Genomic DNA, 23,458 nt, shown 5'->3' on the forward strand with positions numbered 1-23,458 from the left:
ATATTAACACAATAAATTATATTTATTAAGTGTGGTTTTCATTACTGGTAATTAAGAAAAGAAATCCAAGATTTTCTGACATCAAAATTAAGTTTTAGAATTAGAAAAAAATATTTGTATTTGATAGATTTTAATGATTCACATCCACATGATATACGGACAAGCAACTGGAGATAAGGACAGGCTGCATCATATTTTAGTCCAATATCATCTGGCACACATACAAACATTTCGTCTTGTTGGTCTTCCTTGTCAACAACAGTACAACTACATCAATATGACCATGTTCATAACTCTAGAAGTCATAATCAGAATCATCTCTCCTTGAACATAAAATTTTCCTTAAAAATATATTCGGAATCTCCTGCCTGTCACGGATTCATATGACTTTAATAGAACACAAAACTAATATAATTTAAAACTTTATTATTCATGTGTCAAATTTTATGATCTTTTTGCATGTACTTTATTATTATAAATTATCAAAGCTAGAAAAAACATGAAAAAAAACTGAAGTTTGAAAATAACAAGTCATATCCGTTATTTTCAGTCGTATCTGAGGATATGAGTCATATCCGGTGTTCATTAGTCGAAACCCATTCAAAAGCATTAAAACATAAAATTTGAAATTCTAGCATATATAATTTTGAACACTTCAACAGAAAAAATATGGAAAGATAATGAAGAAATAGTGTCAGAATTAAATTGAAAATCTTTATGCAATTCTTAGCCTAATTTGAACATTTATAGGCTTTTCATTTTTTGATCATTTTGCACACATAAAATGAATGCTCTTGAAGAAAAATTTTTGTGATTGATGGTAATTTTTTGCACCTAAGTTATTGTTCCAGACCTCCATCAAATGATACTCAAATCTGTTATAATAAAAAACCTCAGTGGAGTCCCTTTAATAAAATACCTCAGTGGAGTCCCTTTAATAATAAAAAAAAAATCTCTGTGGAGTCCCTTTAAAACTTGTCCATTGGCCTGAATCTCTTATGAATTTCATTTGCAGATGATGTTACAGAACCACCTAGAGTGGACCCATAGAATTTAAACTATGACGAGCAATGTAACACAAATAGATGTTAAGAGCAGTGAGTTCTGTCGCCAGATGTGTCCTTTGCTTGAATCCCAGGAGATACAAGTTTGTGATGGGCATCAAAACTCTATATACAATGAAAAACCTCGCATCAAGTAAGTCAGTTTGTTTCAGTGCTAACTCTTAACCTGCCACAAGTTTGTATAACGGATATGCCTAGCTTTGAATTGGATTTTTGTGTCAAAATACAAAATTTTAACTGCCAACAGTATAGAGCTTGGTGAGACTGCACCAAAGTTCAGGTTGGCCTGGCTCTATACTTAGTACTGGCAAAGGAAAATCACTTTTGGTATCAGCTAGCTAAGGGTGAAACATGAACTAGTGGGTAAAATTTATATCATAAATTATGTGCTTCAAAATGTTTTATCTATGAGGTCGTGTGAAACAGGGGTGTGTAATTCTACCAACCTTTTTGCCTAGTTCCTTAGAATTGATTCTTAGACAAATGTTATTTTATGAAAAACTTACATAATAAATTTCTCATAAATTTCATAAAATTCACACTAAAACATAAATCAAGCAATGTTAGCTATTGCTGAATTTAATGCATAAAAGTGTTTCTCAAAATAGTATTCAAAGGGTGAAAAGCAGTACATGTATTTAACTATTGACAGCAGGTTTTTCTTTCACAGATAGAAGAAGGGGCTACCCATAAATTTGTGGCAAAAATGACAGTGTATTTTTCCAAAAGGCAAAGAAAAATTAATGTGAAATGAATTTTAGTGGAAAATTGCATGATTTAAAAAGAAAAAATGTAAAATGTTAAAGCTGTCCTGTAAAGGCGCTTTAAAGGGAGAAAAATTACAGAAAGAAACATGTATTTCTAAATTTTCATGGTAATTATAATTATATGAGCCACGTCACGACAAAACCAACATAATGTGTTTGCGACCACCATGGATCCAGACCAGCCTGCTCATCTGCGCAGTCTGATCAGGATCCATGCTGTTAGCTATCAGTTTCTCTACATATAATAGGGTTTGTAAGCGAACAGCATGGATCCTGATCAGACTGCGCGGATGGGCAGGCTGGTCTAGATCCATGCTGGTTGCAAACGCACTATGTTGGTTTTGTCGTGACGCGGCTCAATTATCTTGTTTCCAGCTAAAGAGGCCTGGCTTGTTCACAGTCTTGTTGATTATTATTACATGACACAGTCATACAGTGTTGTTGATATTTTGTGTGGTGTTCAAGACCCCCATGATAAGGTACGTAAAAAAATAAGTATTGACCATCATCGTCATAAGAGTAGGTCATACTGGTTTCGGCTTTCATTTTGTATTTACTTTATACCAAGCGTTAAATTCTAATTACTCAACAATTTCAGTAACCCTTCATTTCATTTGCCCATTTCAGTAACCTATCATTTCTGTAACCCAGCATTTCAGTAACCTAGCATTTCAGTAACCTAGTATTTCAGAAATCCAGCAATTCATTTACCTAGCATTTCAGTAACCAAGCATTTCAGTAACCAAACATTTCAGTAACCCAGCATTTCAGTAACCCAGCATTTCAGTAACCTAGCATTTCAGAAATCCAACATTTCAGTTACCTAGCATTTCAGTAACCCATCATTTCAGTAACCTAGCATTTCAGTAACCCAGCATTTCAGTAACCTAGCATTTCAGTAACCTAGCATTTCAGTTACCAAGCTTTTCAGTAACCCAGCAATTCAGTTACCTAGCATTTCAGTAACCCAGCATTTAAGTAACCTAGCATTTCAGTAACCCATCATTTCAGTAACCTAGCATTTCAGTAACCCATCATTTCAGTAACCCAGCATTTCAGTAACCCATCATTTCAGTAACCCAGCAATTCAGTAACCCATCATTTCAGTAACCCAGCATTTCAGTAACCTAGCATTTCAGTAACCCAGAATTTCAGTAATCCAGCATTTCAGTAACCAAGCATTTCAGTAACCCGGTATTACAGTAACCAAGCATTTCAGTAATCCAGCATTTCAGTAACCCATCGTTTCAGTAACCCATCGTTTCATTAATCCATTTTGTCATGTGCATCATGTGCTATTATTTATAAGAGTCATAATTATCCATAAACTATTTTAACATGCTATCATTTTGTTTTAAAACAATGTTGCAATATATTCAGGCACTTACATTGAATGTTTACAGTTTTAATGTCACTCTAGACTTATGTCAATAATGGCAGCAAGAAGATGCATGTATATATGCTTCAGATAAGGCAAGCAAGGGTTCTTGTTCATAAATTTATTATTTCGAATACTCTGACAAAAATTCATAACACTTTTGATCATGAAAATTAATAATGAAATAGTCATTAATATCCAAAAGTACAATTATTACAAGGTCTACGAAAACTCTTTAATTGTATGAGATTTTTTTTTTCAGAATCTGTTGGAGAAGCTGCATGATGGAATAAAATCTCAAGAACACCAACTAAATGCTCTTCAACTTCTCCTCCACATTGTATGTAAGCAACCATTGTGGATCAACAAGATTGTAAAAATGTCAGTACTGAAGGTCATCCTAAAGTGTCTCAAGGTCAGTTAAATAACAAATTTGTAATATAGTACAAAAAATGGTTATTGAAAGAGTATCTAGATCTGAACATGTATTTGACTGAAATGGCTTAGCTCAGTAGGGACCTCTTAAACATGAGTCATTTTTGCTTGATTATTTCTTTTATTAATTAGAATACACCATTTGCATTTTTCTCAAAAACTGTCAAATATATTCGCTTTAAACTTGAAATATTTGTTGACTATCAAGGGCAGGTCAGTCTGCTAAGCATGTTTTCAGAATTATGCCCCTTTTCTATTTTGTTTTCTTTACTATCCAGCACTGAGAAAAGTGGAGTGAGCTGTACGCGATGAGGACTAATAATTGTAAACCTTGCCTGATACATTTTATAATGTCGGACATAAATGTGGCATTCTCTATACAGTCAACTATCGTTATCTCGACATCGCTTTTCTCGATATTTCGTTATCTCGATGAAATTTTGAAAGTCCCAATTTTCTTCCCTCTTTATCTATTTGGAAATATTTGTTTATCTCGATATTTTTATTTCGATATTTTCAGTAGCTCGATGTAAAATTTCAGCCCCAACAGTTATTTTCACACTATTATTCTTTGTTTATCTCGACAAATAGTTTTCTTTCGTCTGTTCCATTCAGACGTGTGAAAAACACAAACTAGACGAGAATTGCTCAATAGCGCGTGTCATAATGATGATTATGTTTGTAACAAGTTTAGCTGTTTTTATAAAAGTTAATCTATTTAGCGATTGACTTATGTCCAAAATGAGTGAATTTTACGTTCTTTATAAATATTCGAACACTGTATCAATTCATTATGACTGTAAATTTAAATGAAAAAGTGAAACTTTAAATGTAAATGAAATAGTGAAAGTATAGAAATGCTATCATTGCAATATTGTTTCACATCACCACCAAATCAATCAGCGGTCGAACAATCTCGAGAAAGACCCGATAACTAACCCGGGAGGATATCCGGACTAACCACCCTGAAAACAATGTTTTCACTATATTGGTGTATTACTGAGTAAACCTCACTATGTGTTTTTATCACAGACACCCGTATTTCCCCTGGTAAACATCCGCTAATGTTACTTTGTTTAATATTGACAAGGCCTATGAAAACAAGACATGGGGATATCATAGTATCATAGTTTATTTGACATAAAGTATGCACATGTGTTTTGTAAAAATCAGTTTCTGCCGTATTCAAACCCTTATATGTTTATCTCGACATTTCGTTATCTCGATATTTTTTTGGACGGTCCCGATGACTTCGAGATAACGAGAGTCGACTGTATATCCCTCTAAAAAGATTCTAAAATAGAAATGATATTATTTGACAATACGGTTTTGATCCATCATATATGCAATGTATGTTTGATATTTTATCAGAATTATTAAAGCAGCACGCAGATTCATTCTAATTTTCATATAAATTTTGAAAATGTATTTGAAAGTAAAATATTGTGAAATGAACAAAGAAAGTAAACTAAACAATGCTATTGGCAGTAATAATCATTTGAAATTACCAAATAGAGGTCAAAATATGGAAAAATAGCCCTTACTGCGTTATTAACGCAGTAGAAATATGGTGATAAATACTGCAAAAAAAAAAAACAGTCATTAATATAAGATATAAATTATCACTTGAATCTTTAATCTGTTTACTTTTCTCCAAGGAATACAAATCTTGCATAGATTTTTTTTTTATATTTACTGAGTTATTTCCCATTGTGAACTTATAACATTCCTACTGTCAGACACAGTTTTCAAGCATGCTGTTGGACCCTTTGCCAGCTTTTATTCCATTGTTTCCATCATTGTAGCTGTTCATATATTTCAAACTAATCTTACAGACTGAGACAAGCATCCCAGTTCTAACTACCGGCGTAACCATAGTAACCGTGCTGCTGCCTTCAATTCCTACAATAGTTGGTCCTTATCTACCAGACCTTTTTGAAATATTCAATAAGTTGGCTTCATTTAGTGTGAAAAGACCACGTAAGTATATCTTGAAGCATTTGAACAATATTTGAGTCATAAAATTTCGCAAATGTAAAGCTACTGAAATTGATATAAGCAGGTATGTCCCTGCTCCTGTCCCAGGATCCATGCTGTTCCCTAACAAACCCTATTCGGTTGAGAAACTGATAGCGAACAGCATGGATCCTGATCAGACTGCACGGATGCACAGGCTGATCTGGATCCATGCTAGTCACAAACGCGCTTTGTTGGTTTTGTCATGATGCGGCGCAAATAGTTTCTGCTTTTTGAAAGGAACTGACATTTTGAAGGTTTTACAATCAAAAGTTCAATATTCCTTCTCGCCTGTTTCAATTTCCGGACTTTGGAAGTAAACTTGAATTTATATAACCCGCCTTTTACTTGAAATCATTCACAATTTAAAAGTTCCAGAATTCAGAGATATTAATGACATAGAAAGCAGATGGAGAAATTTTGGGACTCTGGAAATGTTAGGATTTCAGAAGTTTCCGAATTTCAGAAATTTCCGGATTTCAGAAATTTCTGGATTTTGGAAGTGCCGGAATTCGGAAGTTACATTGCATGAAAAATATATTCCATATCCTTAAATATTTCAGCTGGGAACACGCCAGACATATTTTACCTACACCTGCAGATTTCGGTGTATGCCCTGTTCCATCGTCTGTATGGTATGTTCCCGTACACATTTCTGGCATATCTCAGACAGTATTATGCAAAAAAGGAAAACATTCCAGTCTTTGAGGAGGTGATAAAGGTATTGTTCACTTTTGTTTATGTCTTTAACAATAACTTATAAGACCAAATTCATGGGAGAACAGATTCATTGCAAAAAATTAGCATTATCAGGCTTCATAGGACTTTTAAAAGATGGCAGGACTTTAAAAAAACATCTTACTGAAAGTGATATAGCAGTCAAAATAAAGTCTTCAATGTTGTATCACTATTATTGTTTTTAGTTATTTTTATCATTGGTAACAAGTGCAAGGTAACAAGTGCAACGAAAAGTCCTTAAAAATGATAAGCCGAAATATTTCTAGTCAACCTTGAAAAAAAAGATTTTATGACAAAGTATTGTAAAATATTTACAATTCAAGTAATAATTTACATGTTATAGGCAATGAATGACTGATTTTGCAGTTTTTATCAACATGGAATTCATTACCTTATTTCTACTGGTTGGCTAAGGAAGTAGGGTCATGTTTACATATTTTAACATTTACTTTGTAATTGTGGATTGGAAGTGCCATTTGAAATGTTTAAATTAATTATTTGTTCATTTTAATTTTCATTTACTTTTTGATGCATTTTTCAAAATTTTCATGATAAATCAGCATGAATTTGGATGCATACCGCTATAAAGAAAGGGCTTGAATTTTGGCATTGCATGTTAGTATAAAACCCTGGATATTGTTTGTTACAGAGTATGTTGGAAAGAGTCAGGTTACATCCATCATTGATAACTGGAAACAGGGAACAGGAGACCTCCACACAAAGGTAATGTTTTTTTCTTTTTTCTAATTTTGCTCTGCTGAGAATTTGGATGGTCTTTTTAAAGGTAAAAGGATTTTAATATCAAATTACTTAAATTAAGCAACTAACTGTATTGAGCCTGGTCAGACAGCATGGTTGTGTAGGTTGGCCTGGTCCTATACTGGTGCTAATAACTTATTTTTTTTAGCTCCTATAGGTTTAAAGAATGATAGGGTAGTCCTTATCACCTGGTAATACTTGGTTGTAACCTCAAATTTGATCAACTTCTGAAGATTTAGGTAAATGTTCACCTGGTGTTTGGTAATACTTGGTTGTAAACTCACATTTTATCAACTACTGGAGATTTAGGTAAATGTTCATCTGGTGTTTGGTAATACTTGGTTGTAACCTCATATTTTATCAACTACTGGAGATTTAGGTAAATGTTCATTTGGTGTTTGGTAATACTTGGTTGTAACCTCATATTTTATCAACTACTGGAGATTTAGGTAAATGTTCATCTGGTGTTTGGTAATACTTGGTTGTAAACTCACATTTTATCAACTACTGGAGATTTAGGTAAATGTTCATCTGGTGTTTGGTAATACTTGGTTGTAACCTCATATTTTATCAACTACTGGAGATTTAGGTAAATGTTCAATTGGTGTTTGGTAATACTTGGTTGTAACCTCATATTTTATCAACTACTGGTGATTTAGGTAAATGTTCATTTGGTGTTTGGTAATACTTGGTTGTAAACTCACATTTTATCAACTACTGGAGATTAAAGGTAAATGTTCATCTGGTGTTTGGTAATACTTGGTTGTAACCTCATATTTTATCAACAGCTGGAGATTTAGGTAAATGTTCAATTGGTGTTTGGTAATACTTGGTTGTAACCTCAAATTTTTATCAACTTCTTGAGATTTAGGTAAATGTTCAATTTGCCTTGGTAATACTTGGTTGTAACCTCATATTTTATCAACCACTGGAGATTTAGGTAAATGTTCAATAATTAAATTTATGTTTGGTAATACTCGGTTGTAACCTCATATTTTATCAACCACTGGAGATTTAGATAAATGTTCAATTGGTGTTTGGTAATACTTGGTTGTAACCTCATATTTTATCAACTACTGGAGATTTAGGTAAATTTTCATCTGGTGTTTGGTAATTCTTGGTTGTAACCTCATATTTTATCAACTACTGGAGATTTAGGTAAATGTTCATTTGGTGTTTGGTAATACTTGGTTGTAACCTCATATTTTATCAACTACTGGAGATTAGGTAAATGTTCATCTGGTGTTTGGTAATACTTGGTTGTAACCTCATATTTTATCAACTACTGGAGATTAAGGTAAATGTTCAATTGATGTTTGGTAATACCTGGTTGTAATTTCATATTTTATCAACCACTGGAGATTTAGGTAAATGTTCAATTTGTCTTTGGTAATACTTGGTTGTAACCTCATATTTAATCAACTTCTGGAGCTTTAGGTAAATGTTCAATTGGTGTTTTGTAATACTTAGTTGTAACCTCATATTTTATCAAAACTTTTGGAGATTTAGGTAAATGTTCAATTATAAATTTGTTTCCTGAATGCTTTAAATTATTCCACATATAAATAAAAATAAATTACATATAATTTTATCATATTTTTACATAATGTACCATGGTTTCCATTGACACCCAACCTTACTTCTAGAGAAATCTGAAATTAAGACCGCCCTTCGAAGACAATTTAGACCACAAGTGGCCTCATTAGTGGGGTTCTACTGTATAAACTTAAAACTTCACACTTTCCTCAGGAGTGTAATTGTAGGTCTAAGTATAAGACCAGTAACTCTTGTTCTGTTATATATATAAGATCAAACTTTATATTTCACTCCAGTGATTTTTATTCCTGTATTTTACAGTCTTCCCCTAGTCCAAAATAGATATATTTTCCCCTGAAATGCCCTGGACAGTTCTTCACCAGAACCATGACTTGAGAGCAGCTTACTTATATCAGCTAGAAGTCCTGATAGATAGACTTTTCTTTGTACCATGCATGTTAAATTGAACTGAAATTGAAAATTTTATAAATGTGTGGGTAAATTACATTCTTAGTTATTGAAATTTTAACTTCAGATTTCCCCCTTTTCTGATTTATTGTGCTTTATTTTCCCCTTTAGAAAGCCATAGGTTGTTTTTAAAATTGAAAAAATAATCACTGCACTCACAACACTTTTACAAAAATAGCCCCTTTATGAATTTTTGTTTTTACCTCCTCTGAAACAAATAACAGGAAGTCATGACATTTCTTAATAAGTAAATTTAAGTAAACAGGAAATTTAAACTGTAAGCAAGCAGTGACTAATTGTTGGAATCAATTTTCATGAACTTGAATAATGTTGTTTTGAATGTCATTGCTAAAGTTATATAAACTGTTTATTACAAAAGAGATTGAAAATTAGTCATAGTACATAGTATGATTGTAGAAATTGAAATCATAAACTAAGTTGATTTAGTGGTTGCCTCAGTTTCGTTCATGGACAATAGTCACAATACTTCAAATTTAGAAAATTTCTGACAAGTCTGTTTTTCATACCTCAGTAATGTTGGTTTAATACTATAGCATTTTTTTCATGAATGCAATCTTGTTTCTACTCCTGTAACAACAAAGCCTAGAGCTTAGATGTTTGGCATATTGCTTGTAGCCTTCTACAAACATTATACAGTGAAAGTTGAGAAAACTGGATGCTGGGAAAATCGGAACTCTCTAAATACCGGACAATTTAGTCACAAATTTTCCCTTCGTTAAACTATTGCATTTAACATTGACAATACGAGAATCTGTAAAAACCCAATATCTGACGGTTGATAGGGGACTATGCAATGCCATGAAGTCAAATATATAATTATCCTGACAATACAGTACAGTGCACTGGTGTAAATAACTTTATGTACATGTCAATTGGTTGTGTCTTAAAAGCTACCTGAGCGGTAACGTAAGAACTGATTGTCTGATTTGTTTATTATGTCTTTTTTTGCATTTTTATTGTAAGGCATAGTCATTGCCTGATATGTAGGATCCTGAAGGGGACACCGCTGAGAAAACCGGACAAAACGCTCCGTTTGCAAGCGGTCCGGTTTTCTCAACATGCACTGTAGTTATCATGACCAAGTGGTCAAAATTGGCCCTGTCCTTGTTGTCACTTGCATTCATTTAGATTTACGTAAAGGACAACACATCTTAATCTTTATGTCCAGAGCTTATACATGTATATTTGGCATTTAGCATTGCTAATAGATCTCTACAAAAGTTTTTATGATTCATGAACCCAGTGTAAAAAATGCCTCTACCCTGGCATCATATAGTGTCATATTGATAAGTAATATAAATTATTTTACAGATAATTTTCTTAAATAGACCTGTTTCCTAATTGAAAGATTATTTTTGATCACTCAAACAAATTTTCATTTGAGCCTATATTGCCCCCCCCCCCCACTTTCCAGTGCTGTTGTTTCTTATTAGCTTCTAACTATTACTTCAGTGTTACATTTCAATCTTTGAACTGCAGTAACTGAATGTGATTAACCTTTGCCACCTATGTGTAGCCAGGTAGCTTAATTGTTGTCTTTTTAATATTGAAATCCCTTAAACTTTGAATAGAATGTTAGAATGTTTCAAATTTAAAGTAGTGCAGATCCATACAGAAGGTTTAGGGTAAAGTGTTGGAGAATGAAAGACAGTTAAGCAGTTGCTGTAAAAATTTTGGATAGGAGACATTATCAGATAGTACATCAGATAGTCATTATATAAAGGTATTGTTTTTCATCCAAAGTTTTGTTTTCATTATGGTGAAAGTTCTTTAAAACCAATATGATTTATAATTTATAAACAGTCTTGCCATACTGTATAAAATTATGTCATTTCTCAGGTCATTTTTTATGCCCCCACTTTGGGTGGTGGAGCTAACTTAGATTTGCTGTTATCTGTCTGTCTTACAGTCAAGCTGTCTGTCCGTCTGTAGACCTAGCAAACAGTGGGAAGTATGTGCATCTGTGTCCTGTGGACACATTCCTGGTTCATCCAAAATGTTGTATTAATTGTTGTGGAGAAATTTTGTTATAACACAGAAATCTATGTAACCATTCATTGTCTAACTGTCATTGCTCAGTTTAATATTAGATATTGATTTCCATCTGCTATGTTGTTTTGACCATTATTGATATTCTTTTATAACAAGAATATAGTCAATTAAATACCATTCCCAAACTGTTAGAAACCAGGTCATTGATCGGTTCATTTTTAATCATTGTTTTTCATCGGTGATGTTGTTTTGATGCTGTTTTGAATGTATTGGTAAGAAAATCTTAATGATAAGGAAATTTTTATTAGCAGTTGTTACAAAACTGATTGCAAACATTACTTGGACAAAAGAACACATATGACAAAACTGGCATGTTGAATAATTCTTATATTACTATGATCTTTAGTTGACCTTGACTGTCATGCTAAAATTGTCATTACTTTGTTATTTATTTTTGTGCCCCCACTTTAGTGGCGGGCATTTAGATTTACCCTTGTCCATCCGTCCATTCTCTTTTGTGTTGCATGTAACTCAAAAAGTATTTGACCTAGAGTCAGGAATGTTGATCAGCATGTGAAGTTGTGCACCTGGGTATTTTCGTCTGGATTTATTTAGTATTTTTAGAGTTATTGCCCTTGACTTAGTAAAATTTTGCAATTTTCAACTTGTGTCGCATGTAACTCAAGTATTTGACCTAGAGTCATGAAACTTTACAGGAATGTTGATCAGTATGTGTAGTTGTGCACCTGGGTATTTTCGTCTGGATTTATTTAGTATTTTTAGAGTTATTGCCCTTGACTTAGAAAATGTTTGCAATTTTCAACTTGTGTCGCATGTCATTAAACCTTATGGGAAGGTTGCTCAGCATTTTTAGTTTTGCACCGAGGGTTTCGCTTGTGGATTTATCCAGTATTTGTAGTTATTTCCCTTGACTTAGTAAAAACTGTTTCATTATGTTGTTATTTGTTCCTTGAGTGCTTGAGTTAGAATCGACCAACTTTACAGGAATAATGATCATCATCACTAAATTACAGGAATAATGATTCACATCACTGTGAAGCTATGAACCTGGGACTTTGCATGTGATTTTTTTTCAGTTTTGTTAGAGTTATTGCCCTTGACTGTAGTATAAATTTGCAATTTTCAACTTGGGGTTTGCTTGTGGATTTATTCAGTATTTGTAAAGTTCTTGCCCTTTACTTAGTAAAAGATTTTTAGTATTCAAAAAATATTTGACCTAGAGTCATAAGATTGACAGAACAGTGGCGCGGTGGGGGCACCTGTGTCCTATGGACACATTTCCAGTTGGATTTGATTCATTCCTGGACAAAAAAAACACATAAGACATAACCGACATGATGATTAATTTAAATGTGATCTTGACCTTTAAATAACCTTTACCATCATGGTCAAATATGAAGTTTGAATTTTATTTGTAGCCAAAATAATTATGACTTTGTTTGAGTATTCTTTACTATAATATTGATAATTTGAAGTGTTTGATAAATTCGAGTTTGGACCAGTTTTAACGATGGCTCTTGTGTAATGTTTCGGTAACTCCTGTCATATAAAATAGCTCTCTTGAAGCTTAAATTGCCTCATTCAAGTAACTTGATCCATGATTTTACTTGATTTAAGTGATGTCAATTTGTGTTAAAGATATTTTTATTGATACAGTGACCCGAGTGAATCTTATCATGTACATGTACCTGTATTCATTTAAAGATGGCGGCAGATGGAGACAAGTGATGTGGTTGTAGAATGTAACAAGATGTCTTTAGATCCAGTGGAAGGAACATGGGAGGAGCTACAGTGTCCAATCATAGCTTCAAGATATCTGAGTGACAGGCCTGCAACCAATCAGGAGAGACAGGGACTCATTTTACAACCCCTTAAATGTATGTGTCCCCTGAATCATTGTATGACATGTATGGCCCCTTAAATGTATAATTTGTACCTACCCTTAAATATTTGATTTGTACCACTCCTTAAATGTTACAAATTCTTAGGGTGCATATGTGCGTGCGTTCTTCTATTGTGTTCACGTGTTGCTCTAAAAGTGCTTGAGCTAGAGTCCATAAACTTTACAGGAATGTTGATCAGCATGGATAGTTGTGCACTGTGGATTAATTCAGTTTTAATTGTTAATTTTTTTCAGAGTTATTGCCCTTGAATAGTAAAATTTACTATTCTCAACTTCTGTCGTGCGTAGCCCAAAAAGGAAATTTAATTAAACTTTACAAAAATGTTGGTAAGCATGTATATAGTTGTGCATTTGGGGGTTTGCTTGTGGATGAATTCAGTATTTGTAGAGTTATTGCCCCTGACTTATTAAAAATTTGCAATTTTCAGCTTGTGTCACACGTAACCTGAAAAATATTTGATCTAGATACATGAAACTTTACAGAAATCTTGGTCAGCATGAGTAGTTAAGTACCTTGGGTATTGAATTTATTTTTATTCAGAATTTGTAAAGTAAATGCCCTTGACTTAGTAAAAACCATTTCAAAATGTTGTGTCCTCTTGAGCTAGGACCGACAAACTTTACAGGAATATTGATCAGCATGTGAAGTTGTGCACAGGGGGTTTTGCCTGTGGATTACATGTAATTCAGTTTTGCTATAGCCCTTGACTTAGTATAAATTTGCAATTTTTCACATGTGTCGGGCCTAGTACTGGAGTGACCCGGAGTCATAAAACTTTACAGGAATGTTGGTTAGCATGTGAAGTTATATATGCACCTGGGGGTTTGTTTATTGATTTATTCTGTATTTGTAGAGTTATTGCTTTTGACTTAGTAAAAAAATTGCAATTCTCAACTTCTTTTCAGTGCTTAACTTAAAAGTAGTTAACCTACTGTTTGTTTGAAACTAGTTTTGTTGGTATTTTGATCTATCTTGTTTAAACAGAGAAGAAAACATTTGTAATCATCTTTGCCTAGTAAATATTTGTGAAAATACCAACTGAGAGAAAATAACTAATTGATAATTACAAAACTTAAAACAAAATTTAATATTCATAACATACTTAAACTTAATTTTGCCTATTACAGTACCATCAGTTTCCATGGCAACAACCGGACAGCAAGACACAAACCAGGCTGGTCAAGACACATTCTGGAGCCCGTCAGAGGTGATCGGACTGTCAACCCCTCCAGCTACCCCGGCATTGAGCAGTCTAGAAACCTCGCTAGGGGGTACCACCACATCCCATGGTAAATCATTAAACAGTCTTATTAAAAACTTAGTGGTATTAGTTACTATAGGAACTATGTTACCATGGTGAAAATTTTACTTTAAAGCAGCACACCTCCAGATTCATGCAAAATTTCATGAAAATTTTGAAAATGTATTTGAATGTGTTATATTGTGAAGTAACCAAAAGGAAGCAATTTACACATTATCATTGGCACTTACAAACCACGTTACCAAAATGTGGTCAAAATATGGATAAAAAGCCTTTACTGCGTAAGTAACGCAGTAGATATATAGTTGTAAATACTGAAAAATCAGTCATTAATCGCACAAACTATGTAAAATATAACTTGAATCTTGAAACTTTTTACTTTTTCTTATATCTTAGTACATTTTTCTCAAGTTTGATTTTATTGAAATATTTTGACTCATCTAGAGGCATGTAGCTTTAAGCCAGATTTTAGGCAAATGTTTCTACATGTGTGATAGTGTATGTAAGTTTCCTTGTTTTGTCCATATCTATAATGTAAGTGTTCAAATCCATTTCTTTGAAGAAAAAAAATATACTGGGTTTGGTTTACTAAAATGTGTCATGCAAAATATCTCACTTTCAGTGAAATACAGTGTATGATGAAATTAAATACATATTTTAATTTTCAATATTTTTGCTGTAAAGAAATTTTTTTCACTGCCTGGTGTCTACTTTCGTTTTTGATCCATGATTAATTCATATTCTCCAAGGTATTAGACATATTGTTGTTTAAATAAATATGTTACTGTATTTCTTTAGTAATGACTTTTCATGAGTGCTTATTGCAAACATGTGCTTAATATTATTACTAATGAATACTGACCAACTTGATTTGCATTTATGTCATTGCTACAAATGTTTGTGTTTATGTTTCTCTAATAATACACATGTATTTAATTTTAAAAAATATCTTTCTGTTCATTTATAATTTGTGGTTTTAAGTGATTAACCATCACTTCTACAGTTAAATACTGCAGCATTACCATTATCAACAATAACAGTCCTACTACATAGCACATTCGATCAGGCACATGTATATACATGTATGAATGTAAACATAATGGCAGCAGATCCACATTACTTCGTTTGTCACAAAGTAATATATTAAGTCCCTTGAAATTCGAGTAACCGTAAGTCAACTGTATATGTATATCCAAAATGTAAAATTTTAAACAATACAGATAAAAAATGGCATGTAAAAAAAATGAAGTGATGCCTTTTCCAATTTGTTATTATGCAAAACTATTATGATAATTGAAGAAAATTATCTACCTGTTAAAGAGGACTTCAAGGTTATGACGCTATTATATATATATATTTATATATATGAGCCGTGCCATGACAAAACCAACATAATGGCTTTGCGACCAGCATGGAACCAGACCAGCCTGCGCATCCGCGCAGTCTGATCAGGATCCATGCTGTTCGCTTACCAACTCTATTACAATTAGAGAAACTGATAGCGAACAGCATGGATCCTGATCAGACTGCGCGGATGCGCAGGCTGGTCTGGATCCATGCTGGTCGCAAAGCCATTATGTTGGTTTTGTCATGACGCGGCTCATATATTGAAAGGTACTATCTAAAGAGGTAAAAATATTGATTGTGTTTGACATTAATTGCTATATTTTTATTAGCTCACCTGTCACAAAGTGACAGGGTGAGCTTTTGTGATCGCTTTTCGTCCGGCGTCCGTCCGTCCGTAAACTTTTACTTTAAATGACATCTCCTCATAAACCACTAAACCAATTTCATCCAAACTTCACAGGAATGTTCCTTTGGTGGTCACCTTTAAAAATTGTTCAAAGAATTTAATTCCATGCAGAACTTTGGTTGCCATGGCAACCGAAAGAAAAAAACTTTAAATATCTTCTTTTAAAAACCCAAAGAGCTAGAGCTTAGATATTTGGCATGAAACATCTTCTAGTGAGTGTCTACCAAGTTTGTTCAAATAAAAGCCCAGGGGTCAAAATTGGCCCGGCCCCAGGGGGTCATTGATTTTCCCTATATGCATATAGTAAAAACTTAAAAAATCTTCTTTTAAAGAACCCAAAGAGCTAGTCTAGAGCTAAGATATTTAGCATGAAACATGTTAAAATGGGTGTTTACAAAGTTTGTTCAAATAATAGCCCTGGGGTCAAAATTGGCCCCGCCCCGGGGGTCATTGATTTTCCTTATATGTGTATGGCAAAAACTTAAAAATCTTCTTTGAAAAACCCAAATAGCTAGTTTAGATATTAAGCATGAAACTTCTTCTAGTAAGTGTCTTCAAAGTTTGTTCAAATAAAAGCCCTGGGGTTAAAACTGGCCCCACCCCAGAAGTGTCATTGTTTTTAACTATATGTGTATTGTAAAAACTTAAAAAATCTTCTTTTAAAAAACCCAATGAGCTAAGGGTTAGATTTTAAGCAGGAAACATCTTTTTGTTGGTGTTTACCAAGTTTGTTCAAATAAAAGCCCTTGGGTTAAAATTGGCCCTGCCAAGGGGGGGGGGGGGGGGCGGCGGAGGTCATTATTTTTCATTATATGTGTGTAGTAAAAACTTACTTAACATCATGAAACATCTTCTAATGGGTGTCTTCCAAGTTTGTTCAAATAAAGGCCCTGGGGTGAGTAACCAGAAGCATTCGTTAGAGTTACGCTCATCGTTAAGCCTTGGTTAAGCTCTAGTTAGTAATTTACCCTCTAACCCAAAACGTTTGTTATACCAAAAATTGTAACGAAACTGTCGTTAAATAACGAATACCTCGGAGTACACGTTATACCTTTGTTAAAGGAAAAACAACGTGTGAAGCTCTTTCAAGAAGCTTTTTATGAGTATATTTTATTTCTTATAGCGTATTTTCTTTCTATTTTCCTGATAATAGATAGTAAGTTTTTGATATGCATGGTGTTACAATCTGTTTATGTCTTAATGTGTAAAGTTATTATTATTTTTTTATTAATTCATTTATTTATTTATTTATTATTATTATTATTATTATAATCATCATTATAATTATTATTATTATTATTACTGCATTCATTTTCAAAATAATACGTTAAAGTGACATTATGCCCTTATGCCCATCCAATGGTATGTAGTGAGAAAACGCATGAAGATCAAAATAAGTTTTCATTTTGTCATAATTCCTTTTAATTTTATAATTTAGTTCACATCAACAATAAATAACTCACAGATCCGAACAAAATTTCTGTAAATATCCATTACAATTTACCTTTAACGCTAAGTTTAACAATAATAATAAATGGCACATACGGTACTCATTGAACTTGAGTGAGCATTTCTTTCGTAAATGATTTTTAGAATAATTCCAAATATCTTTATACATGTTTTTTCATTCCGCAGACAATGGCCGCCATGCTGCTAGAGTATTTAGATAACTGACATACTTTGGACTCTCAAATATTTGAATGCTTCTAAGAAGGTTGATTTATTTCATTAATGCACGCCTTAGCTATCTTATGTGATAGTATTTTTTCTTATCTGTGTCATTTCCTCATATTTCCTTATTTCTCTAAACAAGCTAACACTTTTTGTATTGCATGTTTAACTACGCATAACATTCTTTCATGTATGGAATCAAATATATATAATATTACATTAAAGTTTCAAGTTTTTAATACTTATACCTTATACTAGTTCTATGTACAAAGTGAAATTAAGGAATTCAGCATAAACACATTAATGTACAATGAAAGAGCGTAACACAGTTTATGGATAAATTTTGACGTTTTTGGTTATAATGAAATTCATCTGAGTATATTAATAAAACCATTATATATGTATCATATGGTTCAAATTATTGGTTTACCTCTATTTTCATGAAAAGTAAAGATAATTAATCGAAACTTGCTTTGTTTCCCAATGTAATTTTCAAATTTTTACCAGTGTGTAACAAAGGTTATGTAAAGAACGTTTTACAGAGAAAAGCAGTTCATTCATTAAAATAAAAAAAAAATTACGTTACTATTTAGCGTCAATATTTTTGAAAGAGTTCTTCGAAAGCATCAATTAAGATATTAGCGAAGATATTATTGCCATTGGCCAATAATCATAAAGTTTTAAACTATTTTATTACCTTATTCTTAAAAAAAAATATTTCACATTTATTGAAAAATTGATACTTCGCCTTTAAAAGGAAATATAATTAACAATTTCTCTTAAATTGTGTATAAATCTTTATTTATGTACATTTCATCACAAAGAAATATCAAATCATAATTTATATTTATATTATTTATTTAGCAGGTAAGAGATTATTTTACTTTTTTCTATCATTGTATATTTATCTCGAAAAGTATCCAAGTGTTATTGTTTTTTATTTACTTTGCACTTTAACATTTACTCTTAAATAATGTACTCCTCTTTTTCATCACACACATATAACCTGTCAAGACCGAATTAAATATTCTGTATCTTAGATATGAGGCAATGAACTTATATATCTAGTCCCTCCTTTTGTATTTTGTTGCAAATCCAAAATGTTCAGTTGTTTCCTGTCTATATATTTTGCTAGAACGTTGTATAATGTTAAACTTTATTGTATTGTATTGTATTGATAAAAAATTAATTAATCTATACATCTGTATTAAAGAACATACAAATTCCATTAAACATTTTTATGTATATTGCAGATATTTTCTGATGATATATCTGTGATATAAACATGTATATTTAATTACGTTTAAAACAGTTTATCATCAACGTTATAATATCATTTTTTTTTTATTTGAAATAACGTTCAAGTATAATTACCCGTGCTCGTACTACAAATGACGTCATTAAAATGTAACGTGACATTGTCTTCAAAATTTATTTTAATTCATTGAAAATAAGAATTGAAACTGTATTGTTTATGCATTTCTATCAATGTATTATCACACTTAGTATGATGATGTATTATGTACATATCAAATTAAAAAATGTTCTGTTCTGTTCTATTCTATACTATATACATACATACATACAAACAAACAAAAAGATTTATAAAGAGTGTCAACTGTTTCTTTGAAGCAGTTGTGCGTTCACAGATATATGGTTGTACATTTGTATAAACATTTTTAAACAATTTATTAACAATTTATAAACAATTATTTGTACGTGCAATGTAATCTATGCAGGAAAAGCTAATAACAGGTGATGCCAAAATGCTGTGTATACCCTTAACGATTACACAACGATTCCGTTAATGAATTTTACTAGCGACTGATTAGCGATATGGTAACGATGCTTTCTGGTTATGCAACAAAAACAATCGTAAAAATAAATAACGTGTTCGTTACGCGATCGCTAACGCCTTCGTTAGCGTGATTTTAACGAAAGCTTCGGGTTACTCACCCCTGGGGTTTAAACTGGCCCCGCTCCGGGGGCCTATATACAGGTGAGCGACCTCAGGGCCATCATGGCCCTCTTGTGTTTTTAAAGCAGCAGGTAAAATGATTAATATTTATTTAATAAACAGTAAGCCCAGCAGTGATTTTGAATGCCGGAACCCCCATGAACACACCTAGAGAGACGCCACCCATTAGTGAAGAACATGATAGGGTAATTATATCTTCCCTTTTACACCTTTTACAGTATTATTTTCAATTCAGAATTTTTCATCTGATTTATTTTCAAATAACCTGGAGGTAGTGGAGGACAAAGAGAAACCACACGTCACCACCTAATAGGTTAAAATAATTTATTACAGCTGATTTATTTTCAGTCAAAAAACAAGATAAAGAGACAACATGAGTTTGTCATCCATAGAAATTGCTTATCCTTATGGGGCTTCTTCATTTTAAATTAAAAATAAGAATCTTTTGTAATTTTTATGTAGAAAAATCATAGACACGAAGCATATTTAGGATTTAGGGTTAAAGGGTATTATTAATCAAGTTCAATATTTTATTTCAGCATGCCAGTAGAACTAGTAGCAGAGGAGCTCCTCACGTCAAGCTGGTTGACCCCAAGCGACTTAGCTCAGAGTTTCCTGTCAATCAGTCTGTCCCCTTGTTGACCCCTTCAAGTAACATGCAGAGCGTGCCACCTTCCCCACTGAAGGCGGAGTTTACAAACACGCCTCCTCTTGGAGTGAAGACACTCCCAGTAATGAATGCAGCCAGGGAACTGCAGTTTGATCACGACCAATCAGACGAAAAAACAATGGGTCATGTGACCAGATTGAACCCATCACATGAGTTTTCAAAAAATGTTGTCAAGCCAGAACCCTTTGAAATAAGACCACCTAGGAAAATTTCTGAAGGTCAAATGAGTGCTAGTGGTCAGAACACGCCTAGAAGAAGTGGGTCTGCAACAATGTTTGAAGACAGTCTGAGAGGTATTGTCTATTTATTATTTAAAATTTAGGTAGATCTAGACTTCAAATTCAGCAGACTATTGTTACTCTTAACAAAAATACTGTTTAGCCTGTACCACACTTATATCCACACAATATCCTAGTAGGAATGGTCCATCTTTCTACTTGGACACAACCATTCAGTAGTTTCAGTGAAAGTTTCAAATATGTACTGACAGAATTGTGAACAGTGCCGACCATGATCAGATGATAGGGATATGCTGCCTATCTTGGACTGACAGGTAGTACCTGTTGCCATCAGCAGGCAAAGGGTTAATAGTCCATAAGACATGACTTTATTTTAGCCGCCTCACGACAAAACCAACATAATGCGTTTGCGACCAGCATGGATCCAGACCAGCCTGCGCGTAGTCGCAGTCTGATCAGGATCCATGCTGTTCGCTTAGAAACTCTATTACAAATAGAGAAACTTATAGCAAACAGCATGGATCCTGATCAGACTGCGCGGACGCGCAGGCTGGTCTGGATCCATGCTGGTCGCAAGCGCATTATGTTTGTTTTGTCGTGACACGGCTCAATTTTGTACTCTTAGGTGCCAAGTATTGTTGCTTTCAACTTTGCATGATGAAAAGAAGATAAATATGTGATTTATATAATAAACAGCCAACTCCTTGAAAAATTTGGGTTTATAATAAGCCATCAAAAAGTTTGAGATTGATATAGATACATGTAGTTATATATTTACTGTTTCCAGAGTGATTTTATAATTTTATTGATTTCTGTTTTAGAGAGTAGTCAAGATACAGGGGAGGTAATTGAGAAAGTGAGAACTCCATCAGTAAGTTCAGTAACAAAGGCAGATAGAGTGTCAGTGGATACAATCTCGCAGGTGATAGAAGAATTAGAAAGTCAACCTAGTCATGACGGTAAGTTAACCCTTATCCACCTGATTTTCTTAAATAGACTTGTCCAGGTTCAAGTTTTGGAACTGTCCATTATCAAATTTAGGGATATCAGGATGATGATTTTTTGCATGGCAGGCCATGTAACCACCCAATGGGCAGGTCCCTTCGTGACAGATATTCTGGTCTGAACCACAGCATATGACCAATATTATTATTGATGATGGTTGGTCCCTTTGTGACTGAGGGGTTGCCTTTACTGTTTGAGGCATTAGAGTTGCAGCAACCGTTTAACCCTGCTTGATCGTAAGAAATGGATTTGACTTATTGGAGTCAATGCATCTTGCTCAAGCAGGTGAGGTTGTTTTGACCCCTGGTGTTGCTTAAAGTTTGTAACACCCTAGGTTTGCCAAAATCATCTTTCCCTGTTTCCTGTTGGCTTGGCTTTATACTGATTTACAAAAGGGTGCTGTAATCAGTTTGTTAAAAACAGACCACAAACAAGAAATACTTTGTACTTAACAATGCTGTTGTTATTGAGATGTATATAAATCTCTTCTTAATTTATTTAATAAGTGTAAAACAAATCCTAAAAAAAGATACATAGATACATGGGCATTGAATTCAACAAGTTTAATTGAATTTCAGAGGACAGTGATGATGAAGTGTCCGAGTTGACCTCTAGTTCTAGGTCACATGGTATAGGTCATTCGGCAATGCTGACATCGGAGTCTGTGAAGAAATTCATGAAAAACGTAAACAGAATCCGTTTTAATAGCCTCACTGCTACCAACAGCATTGAACCTGAGCCGGTGAAAGGTTTCAGCTGCAAAAGGTCAAGGTCATGTCCGCAGTTTCCAAAAATAGAAACAACAATGGAAGAAGATGAAGAGTTAATTTCAAGGTCAGTTTCAGTGACATGTCAGAATACGTCTCATGAGGAGATAGAATTTAAATCCAACTTCGAGGAGATTCAGTCAGAAGCTGTGAAGGAGCCAATACCGGTGGCACCAGTGCAGCCAACGGACAACATTTGTGACATTTCAATATCTAGCACAGGAAGTATGGTCACTGTCAACAAAAAACAGGAACCAGTCGCCGTCGCCTCTGTGCCGTCTCCTGCAGTTATACCGGTTCCGAAATGTCCCGTGTACTCTGGTAAATCAGATGATGTTGAGACTAATAGAGAAACAGACGACTTGTTACGAATCCTGAAACAGATACTGAACATGCCGTCTGCAACTACTTGTGCGAAATGTCAAGGTCAGATGGACGGATCACAGATTGGTAAATATAAATACAATGCAAATTTTATTTTATCATTCTCCTCTGATGATATCAGTAGGTAGATATGTAAACAATGTTGTCTGGATTAGTAATGAATTAATCAGGTCATCGTTCAGGCTGTTTAATTCTTGAAAAATAAAGCATTTATATTGGAAAATCTCACATAGCAATATTTTTCAACTGTTTGAATAAATGTCTTTTCACATTTAATAAAACTTTAAGCTTTTGAAATTTCCCTGCTAGATCTAGAAAATAAAAATCTGCGAAGATTACAACCAGCTCTTCTGGGAATAAAACATTTGTCTTTTTAGCTCACCTAAGCACAAGTGCTTAAAGAGAGCTATTGTGATCTCTCGTCATCAACCTGTCTGTACAGATGTCCGTCTAGTCTTCTCTTTGAACAATGTCTCCTCCTAAACCTACGGGTTTATATCATTTAAACTTTATTGAATGCTCCTTGGGTTATCTTCTCTCAAAGTTGTTTGAAAATATTCCATTTCATGCAGAACTCTGGTTGCCGTAGGAAAACCTTTCAAAATGTTTAATTTTGATATTATTTTACAGA

At 33.5% G+C, this 23,458-nt stretch overlaps 1 protein-coding gene across 1 annotated transcript in view; it reads left to right on the forward strand.

Moving 5' to 3' along the window:
* Positions 1-1,182: 1,182 nt before the first annotated feature.
* Positions 1,183-23,458, forward strand: part of LOC132735344 (hamartin-like) — a gene marked incomplete at its 5' end in the record, with an annotated part of 31,091 nt that continues 8,815 nt past the window's right edge. The window contains 12 exon segments of the mRNA XM_060722283.1: positions 1,183-1,197; positions 2,207-2,310; positions 3,472-3,624; positions 5,480-5,624; positions 6,224-6,381; positions 7,048-7,121; positions 12,900-13,072; positions 14,227-14,388; positions 19,865-19,947; positions 20,302-20,725; positions 21,493-21,630; positions 22,255-22,893. Of these exon segments, the coding sequence (XP_060578266.1) occupies positions 1,183-1,197; positions 2,207-2,310; positions 3,472-3,624; positions 5,480-5,624; positions 6,224-6,381; positions 7,048-7,121; positions 12,900-13,072; positions 14,227-14,388; positions 19,865-19,947; positions 20,302-20,725; positions 21,493-21,630; positions 22,255-22,893 (2,268 nt within the window).

The sequence above is a fragment of the Ruditapes philippinarum genome, unplaced genomic scaffold (assembly GCF_026571515.1).
Source record: "Ruditapes philippinarum isolate M1 unplaced genomic scaffold, ASM2657151v2 ctg3448_1_1_1_1, whole genome shotgun sequence".
NCBI classification, from domain to species: Eukaryota; Metazoa; Mollusca; class Bivalvia; order Venerida; family Veneridae; genus Ruditapes; species Ruditapes philippinarum.